This window comes from Galeopterus variegatus, unplaced genomic scaffold, assembly GCF_000696425.1.
Source record: "Galeopterus variegatus unplaced genomic scaffold, G_variegatus-3.0.2 Scaffold102, whole genome shotgun sequence".
Taxonomy (NCBI): Eukaryota; Metazoa; Chordata; class Mammalia; order Dermoptera; family Cynocephalidae; genus Galeopterus; species Galeopterus variegatus.
Genome location: NW_007726213.1, coordinates 979,407 through 994,914, shown reverse-complemented (window position 1 = coordinate 994,914; position 15,508 = coordinate 979,407). Strand labels below are relative to the sequence as shown.

Here is a 15,508-nt window from a genome sequence, read left to right as displayed (position 1 = left end):
AACAGAACTTTAATCATCTAATAGGGCCTGGAGAACAGAAGCACAGATTTATACTGAAAATGAAATCCTTTTAATTTTTGCATGAAGCCATACTTGTCACATTAACAAAGGTGACTGCCTGACATGAATCACAGCCACAGAATGGAAGCGGTAAAGGGCCCACCTAGCTCATGGAACCAGAGAAGTTCAGAGACTTGCCAAGGGTAATGGCAGAAGTAGTGGCCAGGTAGTGGCAGAAGTGGGAGCAGTCAGTCTATCTGTTTCACAATCTCCCACACTTCAAGCTCCTGACTGCTGCCAGAAATTTATTTCCTGGTTCCTTGGTAGGTATATAAATTAAAGGTGTCTCAATTCCCTTTAGCTCTAAAATGATGTTCACATTTGGAGCTCTTGTAAGCCTTTTTCCCTTTAGGGTCAGCTAATTCAAAGTTCTTATAGCTATAAAATAAGTGGAAACGAAATCCTGCCAGTAAAGCTTAAATACGGTTTTAATTCAGTGCATTAGCCACACAAAAAGCCTAACATTCACTGTAATACGTTGGAGGTCAGAATACCTATAATTTAGAGTTTTAACTTTTGTTCTCTAGACCCAAGGTTGCCTAAACCAACCTCTAGCCTCCCACACCACCCATTGGCCACTCCTTAAATCTTTTAATCCTGAACTAAAAGAAACTGTGCTTAACCTAGTTCCAAGCATGTTGACTATGCAGAAAGAAAATACACAGCCAGCTGTGAAACTCTAAAATTGCATTACTTACAGAACTTTGAGTTCTTTCAACCCAGACAAGGCCTTTGGGTGGATAAAAGAAAGGTCGTTGCCAGCCAATTGTCTAGAAAAAAAGAAGTAGCAAGAGAAAAAAAATAGTAATTCAGACTTAAAATTCAGAATTTACAATAACCTAATGTGCGATTAAAGCTCTATGTTAAAAACATTTCTCAAGTCTATCTGACATTACACATGGACTTAAAACCTTTGCTAAAATGATCCCAAGATTCTTCTGATGAGATAAATATGTCTAGAATGTTTTTAAAACTCCCAGTACAATAATTTAAGCAGGCACATTTTTATTCTGGTGAGGTCAAGCAAGCCAAAACACAATAAACCAAATTAAGTTTGCTATTCATGGTCACTCACTGCAGCCTTGCAGTGTTTTCCAGGGGCCTCATAAATACAGACTACTGGTCAGCAGGCAGGAGTGTTTACACAGATCAGAGCAAACCAGTTTGTCAAGGAAGAATGCCTTTGGGAGGCAAGTGGACCTGTTATCTCCACTTAACCAAGGGCAGTACAGCCCCTGCAAAAAAGAGGCAAAAAGAGAGTCACCACAAGCATAACTTTCCAAACAATGTCCTACATATTCTTTTTTAAGTAAATGGTTTCCTAAAGAAATTTTGAAGTGACAAGTTTAACTGGGAGTAAGAGTAGAGTAAGAAAAAGATAAGAGTTCTTCAGAAAGAACTCTTCAGTAAGAAATCTGAGCAAACAGTTCATACTGAGCCCTACTTTTCCTCCCATTTTCCTGCATAGAGAAACGGGGCAGGGGGTCGGGGGTGGGCAGGAGGTAATAGAAGACATCAGGGAGAAGAGGCAGGGAGTAGGACAGCAACTCACATAAGTAAACTGTGAACAGGTGAAGTGAAGGAATGTTTTCAAGTATGTAGTTTAAAATGACAGCTCTGTGTCCATATGACCAAACACAGGATTCACCTGGTTTGCTGGTTCTGTCAGGGGTACTCTCCCAAGGAGCTAGATTCTGTAACTATGTACTTACCCTTGCCCGTGGTGTTATAACATTGCACTCTAACCAACTGAGCTAACCAGCCAGCCCTATTTTTCTTTTTAAAAAATGCTCTCTTCATCCCTCTTGTCTTGGGACCACATAGTCACCAAGTCTTCCTTTAAAATTTATAATTTAAAATTTTTAAAAATTTAGAAAACTTAACATTTATAACTTCTCCTTTAAAAGTTTTATTTCCATCATCCTTCCTATTCTCTTTGTTAGCACCCTGCACCCCTGAGGCTTATACATCAATTCATTTAGTCACCAAAAAGTTTCACTCATTCATTAACAAATATGAGTGCCTATTAAGTGCCAGGCATACAACATCCTCTCCTTAGACTTCAGGTTCCCCTTCTTCCAATCTGTTCCACTTACACACCCTGATTTTAGGGACACAAGGAAGGATCCTGTACCAGCCCTAAAGTTTGAAGTCCCTGAGGTCTGAAACTGTATTTTTAGATGCATTATTCTCTCTTGACGTTTTGTCCCAGTTAAAATGCAAATGGCCCTGGGAAGAGTAGTGCCCAAGCCTTACCCAGCATTAACATAGAGAGATGTGTGTGCTGGAGATGGGGGTGCAGGAATGTGGGAGGGGAGTAAAACAATGAGAGGACTCGGAAACCAAAAGGGGGAGTACGGATTACTATTTTGTCAATGGCAAAAATAACAATGCCGGATCTTGAGGCAACACCACAAGTTTAACACAAAGTTCATGCCCCTAAACTAAATCCTTCCTAAAAACCCTTCTCACCATGTACTTGTTTCCCACAAGGTACCCTGGCTCTATACTCCCATTCTCCAGACTCACAATAGCTTACTTTTCATACCATCAGCCTCTAGGCCATTCACCTCCCAGGATTCTCTATATGTAAAACAAGGGATGGAAAAAGACGGTTTTAAGGCCTCTTTGTGCTTCTATTTTAAAATATTTCTCCTTGGCAAATCCTCTTGATTCTAGACTAGCCAGCTTCACCTAGCAACCTCATTTTCACCTGTTAAATACCCAACTGCAATGCTACTCCTCCTTCATAACTTCAGTTTTTATAAACATGCTCAATGCGTGAATACTTAGAGCTCACGATTAAATCCAGTCACAGGCTATGTTCTACTGGTGTTTCCTGCACAGTAGCCTTGCAGGATGAGTACAAATGCTTTCCAGAACAGGGCATGCCTCTCACACTTCTGTTACTACCCACCAACATGCCAACTCAGCAAGAAACTGCTTTCTCAGAAGTTCCTCCTTGTAAAAGCCCACAATTCCAATGCCACAGCATCCCATGCTCTGCCTCAGTGGAAAGCTCGGTGGTGCAAGCATTCTCAAGTGGCTTTCTACACCCCAGGCTCATTCATTAAATTCAATTGATAATGCTCACAGCTGTAATGCAAAGTGTTTGAAAGGTCACATTTAAAAATATCAAATTGCACCATCAGTGCCATAAGAGGCAGTAGCCATTTTTCCCCAGGGCCTCAAATAGTTGTGTGACTGTGACTGCTCCTCCTAGTTATCTGAAAGACTAGTTTAAAAAGCTAGTGTCCACCAAAGTATAAATAACATAAAAAGATGGAGTCTCGCCAGATTCTTATTCTTTTGTCTCTAATATTAGCTTTTAATGTCCTTTCATCCGTGGGCTTTTCTTGAGGATTTCTGCCTGTCGTGCTAGACTCAGGAAAAAGAGTACTTCATAAAGTAAAAAAGGAAGTGGCAAAATGCAGGACACCTGATTATCTTAACCTGTCAACAGAAAAGAGTGTTTAACCACAGTAGCCAAAATATTTGCTTCCTTTTCCCAAATCTCTGCCCCTTTATAAACTGTGGGAAAACTAACTTCAAAAAGCATTCTTTTTCTCCTCTACTTATCATTAGTATAAATGACAAAATGAGCACTCTACCTGAGGCTTATCCTGAAACACAAGCCAACGATCTGGAGAAATAAACACTGCTAGTATGGGGTGAGTGGTGATAATGCTGTGCAAGAGGACACACTACTTTGATTACTTAGTTTCTTACTAGAATAAACATATCATGTGGAGCCTTCTGGAATGTATCTACCTAAGTTTACCAAGTTGCTGTGTTAATGAATAATACACTCAGCAGATGGCAAAGTCTCTGCAGCTTTAGCAACTGCACCCTCCAGAGCCTCTTCACATTTTGCTTATTTTATGAGACACTGTTTCTTGTACTAGACCTTGGGGATGCTTCATATCTAAAAGCTCATATCCTGAAAAGAGCAAAGTGAATAAATAGGAAGGTTAGGAATAAAGTCCCAAAATCTTCAAAAGAAAAGAACTATTAATGAGCCCACTGTAGTTGTAGGCACTGTGACAGTGATAGCTTGTACATACATATTTTTCATTTTAATCGTCTCATGACAATAGACCTGCTTCTCGAGTCCCTGAGAGGTTAAGGTGACTTGCAGTAAGTCAACTGCTGGTAAGTGGAGGAGCCAGCATTCCAGCTCTCGCCTGGCTGTAATGCTTATCCACTTCCTCCTGCACCAAAGATGCCTCTGGTATGTCACCAAGAGATTAGAAAATAATTCCCAGAGAGGAGAGGAGGGGCAGAGTGGACTTGGGCAAGTTGATAGCCTTGTTTGAGTATCACTAGCTCTCACCAGACCGACTACAGATAACAAGAAGAGGCTATACATTAGGAGCTCAGGGCTGCCACTATGGAGAAATTCCCAGCAGACCAACAGTGCCATCCTTCCCACAGCCAAAGGCCACCAGTGGGAAGGGAGTGAGGATGGGATCTCTGAGCGCCAAAGGATAGGGCATGCCCTAAACTCACTGGGACTCTGCTTAGGGTATAGAGCATTCTCTGTTGTGCTTTTTTAGCAACACCCTAGGTAGGAAAAGGAGGAGGCTGATCATGAGGAAGAACATGTCACTGATGGCCCTCCATTAGCAAAGACCAGCGAATTCCCATTCCAGGCCTAGGTCTGCACTTCTCTGCTGTAGTCAACAGTTTTCTTGGCTTCTCACTACTTGAGGACCTATTGACTGGCCCCAGAAAATCTTTGTTAATTTGCTCAATAATAATATTTATATTTTTTCCCACAGACAATATTTTTTACTATTCTTCCAATGGCTGTGAAGTCCTAAGGGGGAAAAAAAAATCATTAGGGTGAAAGCAGAAGGGTGACAGTGGTATGATTTTCTGCTTGTAGAGTTCCCGGCATCACTTCTTTCCACCCTGCATTCTGACTCCACAGGCCACACAGAACTGCTCTGAAAGATTTCAATCCATCCATCCTTCCTCTTCCAGCCGTCACCTGAGAGTAGGCCCTGATTTTTTGTCTCCTGGATTATTGCCATGGACTCCACAAGACTTCTGTCTCAAACCACTTAATTATAATACTGTGACATGTAACCTTAAAAAGCACAACTCTGAGCATTTTCCCAAAGCCTCTTTTTTTCCCCTGCTGAAGCAGGTGGGCCTTCAGTGTGCCCCTATCTGCTATTCTCACCTTATTCCCATGTTCCTTGTCTTCTACAACTTAGCAGTGTTACTATGTCCCCACAGACTACGCTTTTCCCCCTCTGACTCTTTGTTCATGCGATTTCCTTCACCTTAAATACACCTACCCCAGCCACAGCCAACTGAAACCTTGTTCAAGTTGTCCAACTTGGATCCTACCACCAACACGAAACCATTATGATATTACTTTCCTTTGATTCCACAGGTACCTCACTGGGTGCATCTTAGTTCGCCTCCAGTTACTATGTACTTCTCTCATCTCCTTCAATGATATTAGACATGCCTTATCAGCAGAGACTAGGTTGTATTCATTTTGTATTCCCCTGCATGAGAACTTACATGTAGCAGACACTTGGTATTTGCTGTAATGCCTCAACTAAGCCCCAGTATAAGATTCTGGATTAGAAAAGGTAATACAGCTACTTAAAGAGTGGGAAAGCTTCCTGATTGTTTTCTCCTTTGTGCGTGTTTTCTCCTTTTGTTTCATTTACTCCCTAACACCACCCTTCACTACTAACGGAACTATTTGGCTATATTTTAAAAAAACGGGTGCCAGGGAAACAATTTTCTTTCTCAGCATACGCTGGGAGTATGTTTTCTTAAGGAAGGGTGGGGAGGGACTTTAAACATGGGAACACAGACCCTTGGTCAACAGTAGTATCTCAACACACACTGTGTTGTGCACATGATCCGACAGAGTTTAAACAAGTCTAGCAGGACTTCAAATGGAGACACAGTCTACCACAAGACAACTCCTATTTATTCTACTTGCTCCAACAGTCCTAGAAGCAAAGAGAGCAAAGACAGAGAAGGGAAAGACAGAGAAAGGGTGGAGGGGATGGGAAACCGCAATCCACTAGACTTCCGCTCTCCCACTGGATTTGGAACTATTCCAGGAAATAGGATACAAGTGGCTCAGTGTGCGATGTCTTTATGAATCTGTTTTGTGGGCATTTATTATTCATAAGGATCACAGAGTCACTTGAGGGGTTCCTTCCAGGGGAAGCTTTTTGGAAAAAAAGTTTTCAATTATAACCTCTACTCCTCATGCATATACATGAAATTTTCTATCTGCCGTCCCTCCCAGCACAGGAGGAACACAGGAACAGCACTGGTTCAACATGGGACCCGTGTCAATGATGTGTATAAATGAGTAGGACACATTTCGGAAGGTCATCTGGGCCAAAGAGTTAATATTTTCATGAAATGCGCTGAACTACACTGGGATTTTTTCACTCGGGGAGTGATTTAATGATGAGAAGCAAGTGTGAAATACAAAATAAACCAATTGGTGTAACTTCTCTGAAAAATGCCAGGATTTAGTTTCTTCTGGTCTATTACAGAAATTTCATTGTAGCCATTTGGCTCGAAGTCTAGCCAAGAATTAGTAGAGAAGAATATGACATATACACTGACTAGACATATGTAGTCAGCTGGGGGAGGGCCGAGGAGGGGTCAGCAGCTTCCAGCAGCTGTTGTGAGACGGGAGGTAGAGAAAGCAGAGGGAGGCCACAGCAACTGTGGCAGTAAGGCTCGAACCACACTCTGCACACAAATAATAAACAGCTTTACCAATGGCAATTTCTCTAGCACATTATGGAGAGGTTGGGGAGCAGGTAACAAAGCCAGAAGAGGGTAGCCACAGCCTCCCATCTACCCATGTGCCTGCCTTCATTCTGTAGAGGTGGCTGCCAGATGGCCTGGCACTGTGCTATTGTCAAGTCCTGATTGAAAAGTACTTTGAGTGCCCCCCTTCCCTTCTGATCAACATATATCTACCCCTCAGCAATGTCTTATCTCCTCCCTCACTCTTTCCTTCTACATCTACATTTGAAGCCACCCATAGAAGTACAACAGATCATACTCAAACATGTCCCAGCTGCCTCTCCTATGATGTTATAAATTCCCTCAAGTGGGTGGATCACCAGTGTCACGCTAAATGCAAAATACAATAGGCACAGCCACCAGCCTATGACCTACCTTTAGAGAAAGCCTTTCTAGTTCAAAACTGAACTGGGCAAGTATGGCCACAAGAAGCCATTTAATAGGAGGTGAGTGATTTTCTTTTATTAATTATTATACTTTAAAATCAGCAGGTTCCAAATTTTTGGCAACTGTTTCAAAGAGCAAAAAACATTATAATGCATGCTTCTATTATAATTCCTGAGATATGTATTTATTTATATGTTAAGACCTGATTATGTGTTCAGAACTATGCTGGCTCCTGTGAAAAATAAAGATTGAAAGAGGCGTACTGGTTCCCACTGAGGGATATTTGGTATCAATACATATAATAAAAAACTAACATTTGTATAGTACTTTTAATTTTCATTATCCTGCTACATTGGCCCTTAAAACAACCCTGTGTCATGGGCCAGGCAAGCTTATTACCACTCACTCCTTCTGTTTCTTTTTTTGGTTTTCCTTTCCTTTTTTTAATAGATGAGGAATGTGCATCTCTTGTTTCTTATGGACCTTGCCCAAGGTCTACAGCACAGCTAAATAATGTAAATCCTGGAAATAAAACAATATAAAGAAAATAATGCAACTCCTAGAAATAGAACAATATCATTTTGTGTTATTTTCTACCATTGACTTTAAGAGGACCAAGGACGTGGTTACGAAGCAGCATTCTTAATAGTTCCCCTTGAACATTCTTCCTATCAGGGTTAAACCTCATCTGATAAAGTATATCACAGTAGTCCTAAGTCAACTAACGATGTATTATTTACCCTTCTTCACATACTAGAAAAGATTTTTGTATCTTCATATAACTCTTATGAAAATATATGTAAAAATTGAATATATTTTAGGACATATATGTTTTTTTTGTTTTTTTTTTTTTTGTCTTTTGTCTTTTTCCGTGTCCGGCAACGGATCGCAACCCTCAGTGTTGCCCCTGTACCGGACCGGGGACCGGCAACGGGATCGCAACCCTCGGTGTTGCTCCCGCGCCTCGCTCAGCCAGTGAGCGGGAACCGGTCTGTATGTGGGATCCGAACCCTCGGGCGGGAGCGCCACCGCGCTTCCCAAGCGGCGCACTATCCAGTGCGCCACCGGGCCAGCCCAGGACATATATGTTTTTAAAAACCCTTATTATGGAAACTCCCAAGGTTTTTAAGGGAGTCTTCTTTTGCTGAGAAGGGGGAAATTATTTGACATACATATCTTATTATACCTTTCTATTTAAATGCACAAAAACTAATGCAGTAATGTTTAATAAAAAATGTGTATGTCCCTGCTAAAAATTGGTCTACAGGTCATTTAGAACTCTTCTACATACTAAAGAGCTTTATTCAATTCAAAGAAATTTAAGTTCCACCTGCACCAAATTGCCTTTCTGTTTCCCACTTCCTCTCATCCATAAAAGACTTTATTTTAAAGGTAAATCAATAAAAACTCTGGCAATAGTTATAGTTTCTGAGCAAAATTATACTGACAATCTAATCATTTACTTTTTGGCAATAAACACATGCAATATCCGCCAGTGTGAAGAAATAATATGTTAAATGGTTTAAAAAAAATTTGCAGCTAACATCAACCAATAAATATTTACTGAGCTTCTACTATAGGCCAAGCACCATAGATACAGTAAGGGAAACACTGAATTTTCCCAAGACATTTTCTCATTTTATTTATTTTAAATAAGAACAATCATAAAACTTCAATGGAAGTTTGTTTTTATAGAAGCTAATAAGGTTTCTTACATCAATAAATCCAAAATGAGAAGAAATCCTTTGTCTTAACCTCTCCCTCAATTTCAAGTTGAAAAATGTGGTTACTGTCACCAAAGGTCATAGAGGAGCAGCCTGACACTAGGCCCCTACCCTTAGAGAAAAGTCAGTGGTGGGGAAGAGACAAGTACATACTGACACAGCTGGAACACAAGGCGTGCAATCCAGCACTAACTGGTGGGGAGTAGAGAGAGTGCAAAAGAGGTCTGGAAAAGGAAGATGAGGAAAGACTTCATATGGCAGAAAGACTTCAAAACGGACTGCAAAAAAAAGGGTAAGATGTAAACAGTATAGAGGAACTGTGGCAGACACTGTTGGTTGGCTACCAAATACCCATTCACACATTACTGGCAGAGCCTGGGTTTGTTCAAATCCCCCCTCATTCACATGTCTCAGCTCTATGAGTAAATACCAATTGGCCTTAACCAATCATTAAGAATGCCTACTCCCATTCCAGTAACTGGTTTAGAGGTGGACCTGGGACCTCAGCTCTGGTCAATAAAGCATGAGGAAGTCTGCTGGGGGTCTCTGAGAAAGACAGCTTTCTTCCTAAATGAAGACACATTAGAAGGGATGACACTCTTCTTCTGGATTCCACCCTGTCTGACAACAGCCACAGTAGAGTCCTTACTGGGGAGAGCAGACTACGAAGGAGGAGACAACCTGGGTTCTTAATGATGTGGCTGAGCAACTCCATTAATCAGTCCTAAAACAGTTCTACCACCTTGTCATGTAAGATCATACATTTCCTTACTGTTTAAGATAACTTGAATTGTCACTTGCAGCCAAAATTACCTTAACTAGTTGTCTAATTTAATCATTCTTTCTTCCTTACCTATAACAGAACCCTGATTTTAGTCCAGATGACAATATGCCCAGCTCAGAGGTCCTATTTCACAGCACCCCTGTTGTTAAGTGTGCCCATGTGACTAAGTTCTAGCCAATGAGGTGTGAGCAGAAGTACTATGGTGTTTAAGATGGACTCTTAGAGGAATCCAGCTACTGAGAAATATCTCCCTCTTTATTCCCTTCTTTATCCTTCCTGCTGCTGAAGACTGGGTCATGATGGCTGCAGCTCCAGCAGACATCATATGATTTTGACATGAAAGCTACACACAAAGAGCAGAATATCAGGCCCTACATCTCTGCTAACGTTGTGATGCACCACAGTAGCTCCAGGTTGCCAGACTGCAGATTTCATATATATGTAAATAAAATTAAGCTTTGTGTGTTTAAGCAACAGTTATTTGGAGTTTTCTGTTACAAACATCTAATCCCAATACAAGAATTGGCAAAAGAAAATGTCAGGCTGTAGTGCAAGCAGACCAGTTAAAGAGAGTACAATAATACATAAAGACTACGTAGGATAAGAATGCTTCTAAAATTACTGTTTATAATAACAACATAGAATAAACAAACACTTGATTCGTAAGAGATTACATAAAATGTAAAGCATCTGAATGACAAAATACTATGTGTTTATTAAATGATAGTTAAGAAGGTCTCCTGGTGGCTCTGGTACAGCCACTGTTGCCTGTGATGCGCTCTGGCCAAAGGAGCCATTGGGAGGACACTGGGACCTCCCAGAAGCTGGGAAACGGGGAAAAAAATGGGAAGACCAGAACATTAAAGATTGGTAAAAAATCCAGGGGGAAACTCTAAGCACTTATATGGAGGAAGACTGTGTAAGTAAAGAAAGTAGTCAATGTGGAGAAACCTTTAGCCAGATCCCAAATCATAATCTGAACAAGGAAATTCCTACTGGAGTAAAACCATGCAAGGGTAGCATGTGTGGAACAGTCTTCATGTGTCATTCAGCTCGTATTAGGCACAGCTGATCTCACATTAGATACAAACCGCATGAAAATCAGAAATATGCAGAGAAGTCATATAAATGTAAAGAGTGTGGGAAAGCCTTTAGTTGTCTCCAATCCTTTCAAAGATATGAAAGGAGTCACCACAGCCAGAAACACTGTGAATGTAAACAATGTGGAAAAACCTTCACCTATCGCAAATCATTTGAAACGCATGAAAAGGCTCACACTGGGGTGAGATTCTGTGAATGCAAGCAGCATGGCAAAGTAATCAGTTATCTCTTTTCCCTTCAAATTTATGAAAGGATTCACACTGGAGAAAAACACCATAATGTAATAAATGTAATAAATGTGGTAAAGCCTTCAATTGGCCCAGTTCCCTTCAAATGCTTGAAAGAACTCACACTGGTAAAAAACCCTATGCACGTAACAAATATGGTGAAGCCTTCCATGCTCACTGAATATTTTGAGTAGACCTGAGAACCATACTGGAGAGAAACTCTACAAATGTAAAGAATGTGGTAAAGCCTTTAGTCATCTCAGTTCCTTTCAAAGGCATGAGAAGACTCACACTTGAGAAAAACACTTTGAATGTAAAAAACGTGGAAAAGCCTTTAGTTTTCTCCAGTCCTTTCGGATATGAAAAGACTCACCCCAGTGAGAAACACCATGGATGTAAACAATGTGGGAAAAACTGAATGTATTACAAATCATTTCAAACACATGAAAGGTCTCACATCGAAGTGAGATCCTATAAATGTAAGCAATGTGGTAAAGTTTACAGATCTCTCTTTTCTCTTCAAATTCATGACAGGACTCACTCTGGAGAAAAGGCCTAAGAACATAAAACATGTGGTAAAGCCTTCAGTGAGCCCAGTTCCCTTGAATATATGAAAGAACTCACACTGGAGAGAAACCGTATGCATGTAAGGAATGTGGAAAAGCCTTCATTACTCTCCAATGCTTTCAAAGACACACAACACACAGTGGACATACACCTTATAAATGTAAACAATGTGGGAAAGCACTCATTTCACCAAGTTTATTACAAAGACATGAAAGAACTCACACTGGAGAGAAACCCTATGAATGTAAGGAATGTGGCAAAGCCTGCATGAGTTCCACTTCTTTTTCTGTTCATGAAAGATCTTATACTAGAGAGATACCCTAAGAATGTAAACAATGTGGGAAAGCCTTCAGTGTTCACTGAATATTTTGAGTATACCTGAGAATGCATACTGGAGAGAAACCCTACAAATGTAAAGAATGTGGAAAAGCCTTCAGATGACCCAGTTCCATTTGAATGCATAAAAGGACCCACACTAGAGAAAAATCACACAGATGTGAAAAATGTGGGAAAACCTTCCATTATCCTCTAGATTTTCAGGTACATGAATGAGCTCACACTGGAGAGAAACCCTATGAATGTAACAAATGTGCAAGTGCCTTTATTTCTCTTGAAAGCTTTTAAAGACATGTGATAATGCACACTGGAGATGGCCCTTATAAATGTAGGGAATGTGCAAAATCATTCATTTTTTACAGCAAATTTAGAAAACATGAAAGAAAGCACACTGGAGAAAAACCCTATAAATGTAAACAATGTGCTAAAGCTTTCAATTATTCCAGTTCCTCTAAAAAAAGTAAAAAAATCTCAAACTTGAGAAAAACCCTAAAATGTAACAGTCATCCCAGTTACTTTAGAAGACATGAAATAACTCACAATAGAGAGAAACTTTATGAATGTAAGTAATGTGGGAAAGTCTTCAAGTTATTTTACATCCTTGCAAAAACATGAGAATGTATACTGGATAGAAACTGTATAAATGCAAAAAATACAGGAAAGTTTTTAATTTTAGCAAATAATTTCAGTCTTATAATCATTCTCACTGGAAAGAAATTCTGTAAATATAGGTAATATGGAAAGCTTGGTGCAAATTAATTCATGCATAACGCTCCATAAAATTCACAACATGAAACAAATGTTATAAAAGTTACAAACATATTGTCTTTATCAGTGGCTCCTTCTTAAAGTTTTATCTCTGGACTATGGATTCCTACTTTATACTTCCACAAAGAACATTGAGATGAGATCATTCTGTATGTACTGTTTAAGGAAACCACTATAAGGTTTTTGGATCCATAGAAGAATTGAAATATGTTTCTTACGTGTAAGTAGTTTAACTTTTCTACAGTTTTTAAAATTTTTCTCTAAGTAGCCATTGGAAAATGACATGTTAGTGATCAGATGTTTCTAATGGTCTCATATAGAAGGTACTGGGTATCCCTTACCAATTATATATATTCCATCTTTCTTGTGGGAAGAACTGTTTTTTGTTTTCTGTTTGGGTTTTTTTTTGTCCAGAAGACTCTTATTCTATTTTCCAATTTGTTTCATATTTGGCATAAAGCTATAAGTATGCAAAGTTTATCACAGAGCATAGATTCATGTGAACTCTTACTTTCATAAATTTCCCTTTGTTCTTTGTCATTCCTTCTTGTTGGGAGTTGAGCAACAGACCGATTAAGAAGAGAAACCTGTGATAGGACAATAAAATTTAGAGTGGGAGAAGGCCCTTCAGGATTTGGTTATGTCAAAATGGGTAATAGTGTGAACAAAATTTTTTAGAATCTACTCCCTTTGTGTTTCTGCTATGGTTTGAATGTTTGTGTTCCTTCAAAAATTAATGTTGAATCTTAATTGCCAATGCATTAGTATTAAGAAGGGGGACCTTTAAGAAGTGATTAGGCCAAGAGGGCTCTGCCTTCATAGATGGGATCAGTGCCTTTAAAAAGGACTGGAGGGAACTAGCTAGGACTGTTTTTGTCTTCTGCCCTTTTGCCATGCAACGACAATGTGTGGCCCCTCTGAAGGACACAGCATTCAAGGCGGTGTCTTGGAAGCAGAGACTGGGCCTGTACCAGACCTCGAACCTACCAGCACCTTAATCTTGGAATTCTTAGCCTTCAGAATCTTTGAGAAATAAGTTTCTGTTGTTTATAAATTTTAAAAAAAGAGGTGATTAAAAGCTAGATCTATTAATATGGAAATATTATGATAAATATAGTATATATAGTAAGATTATATTTTTAAAAAGAAATTGTACACATACATTCAGAAAAAATTCCCAAAGGATATACAACAAAATATTAACCATGGTTATCTCTCAGTGGTCTGATAGTGGGTGATTATTCTTCCTCTCTTCTCTTCTATACGAACATACTTTTAAAACTGAGCATCAATTAACTTTATCATCTTTTTTTAAAAATCTAGTTTTTATTCAACAGTTTTACACTTCATAATCATTTTTTTAAAAGCCAAGTGTATCTGGGACACAAATATTTCCAGCATCTCCAACATGATCTTTCAAGTATACATATAATCCAAACTAATAAGTAGTAAACGGGGGGAAAAAAGTGAACAAATTCTAAGTCTCAGTCTAAAGCACATAATATTATAAGTATGTTGAATATGGCTTGACTAAGAAGGGAAAATATCTGGAAGAAAGAAGTTAGCCTATTTCCTTGCTGGAATTTAATCATGCTAGAATAAAATCAAATACATTTTCATTTATTAGTAGTCACTACTTTATTAGCCAAAGAATAAACAATCAACTTTGATTAAAATAAAATAAATGAACCAACAAACTGTGGTTTCATTTGCCTGTCTCCACTTTCTGAATCCCATGTCAAACACTTTAACAATGAACTGCTTGAATCTCCTGCTCGATTTCCTCTAGTCACCTATGAAATCCCGACTTATCAAACACAAATTCTTAGTACATCACATTTTTCATCACTTTCACTCCTAGAGGTCCAGTTGGCTCCACTATACATTTATATTATCTAGGCTTTAACTGGTCCCTTACTACTTTTCAGCAATCCTTTGTTCATTTCAGATTGACCCAATTAAACAAATATTTTCCACAGTGGGTCTATTCACTAGATTCTTAGTGGTCTGTGATAACTGTGGTCTCCTTCTTCCCAGCATGTCTTCCTTCCTCCTTTCTTCTGCTTCTTTTGGGGGACAACTTCTCCACTCTAAGTAGCCCTACTGGGGATGACTACATGACCCAGATCGCACCAAACCATCCTAAACAGAGTGACTGGCCCGAAGACAGGCAAATGAGGCAAGTCTGGCCAATCAGAGTTCTCCTAGGAGTTTTCTGCCGAAAGCTGCAAGAAACGCTTTAGATATTCATGTTGGGTCTCACTATGTAAAGATGTACTGAAGGCCCTATTTCCCTCTTTATGGAGACAGGCTATTTGCAACAGGAAAGAATGAATCCAAATCACAAGATTAGAGACAATTATTGCTAAGAAATGGAGATCATGAGAAAACTCTCATAACTTTTAAGCCCCAAGATCCAGTATCATCTGAAGCCAACTCCACCTCTGGACTTTCTAGATCGTTGTGAAACAATAGATCCTCTATCATACCTCAACTGGGTTTCTGTCTCAAACCCAATGGACTCCTGTCAAATACAGTAGCTACTCCAAGCTTTATCCATTCTCCGAAAACCAGAAACCACCTACTAGCAGTCCCTAAACGCCTGTTTTGTGATCTTCTTTACCTCAGTGACTCTCATCACTCTACTGAAACAATTCTAAACATACTTAAAGAAGTCAAGCCATTTCTCAATATCTGGCCATGGGCATCTCTCTCCAGCATGTCAATGTTGATCCCTCATTTCTTTGTGA

General features: G+C 39.5%; 1 protein-coding gene across 1 annotated transcript in view; it reads right to left on the bottom strand.

Annotated features, from left to right (window-relative positions):
• The window catches only part of LGR4 (leucine-rich repeat containing G protein-coupled receptor 4), a gene marked incomplete at its 5' end in the record, with an annotated part of 101,843 nt that overhangs the window by 27,660 nt on the left and 58,675 nt on the right, over window positions 1-15,508 (bottom strand). Inside the window, one exon of the mRNA XM_008584247.1 lies at window positions 759-830. Within this exon, the coding sequence (XP_008582469.1) occupies window positions 759-830 (72 nt within the window). The remainder of the gene's footprint in view (window positions 1-758; window positions 831-15,508) is intronic.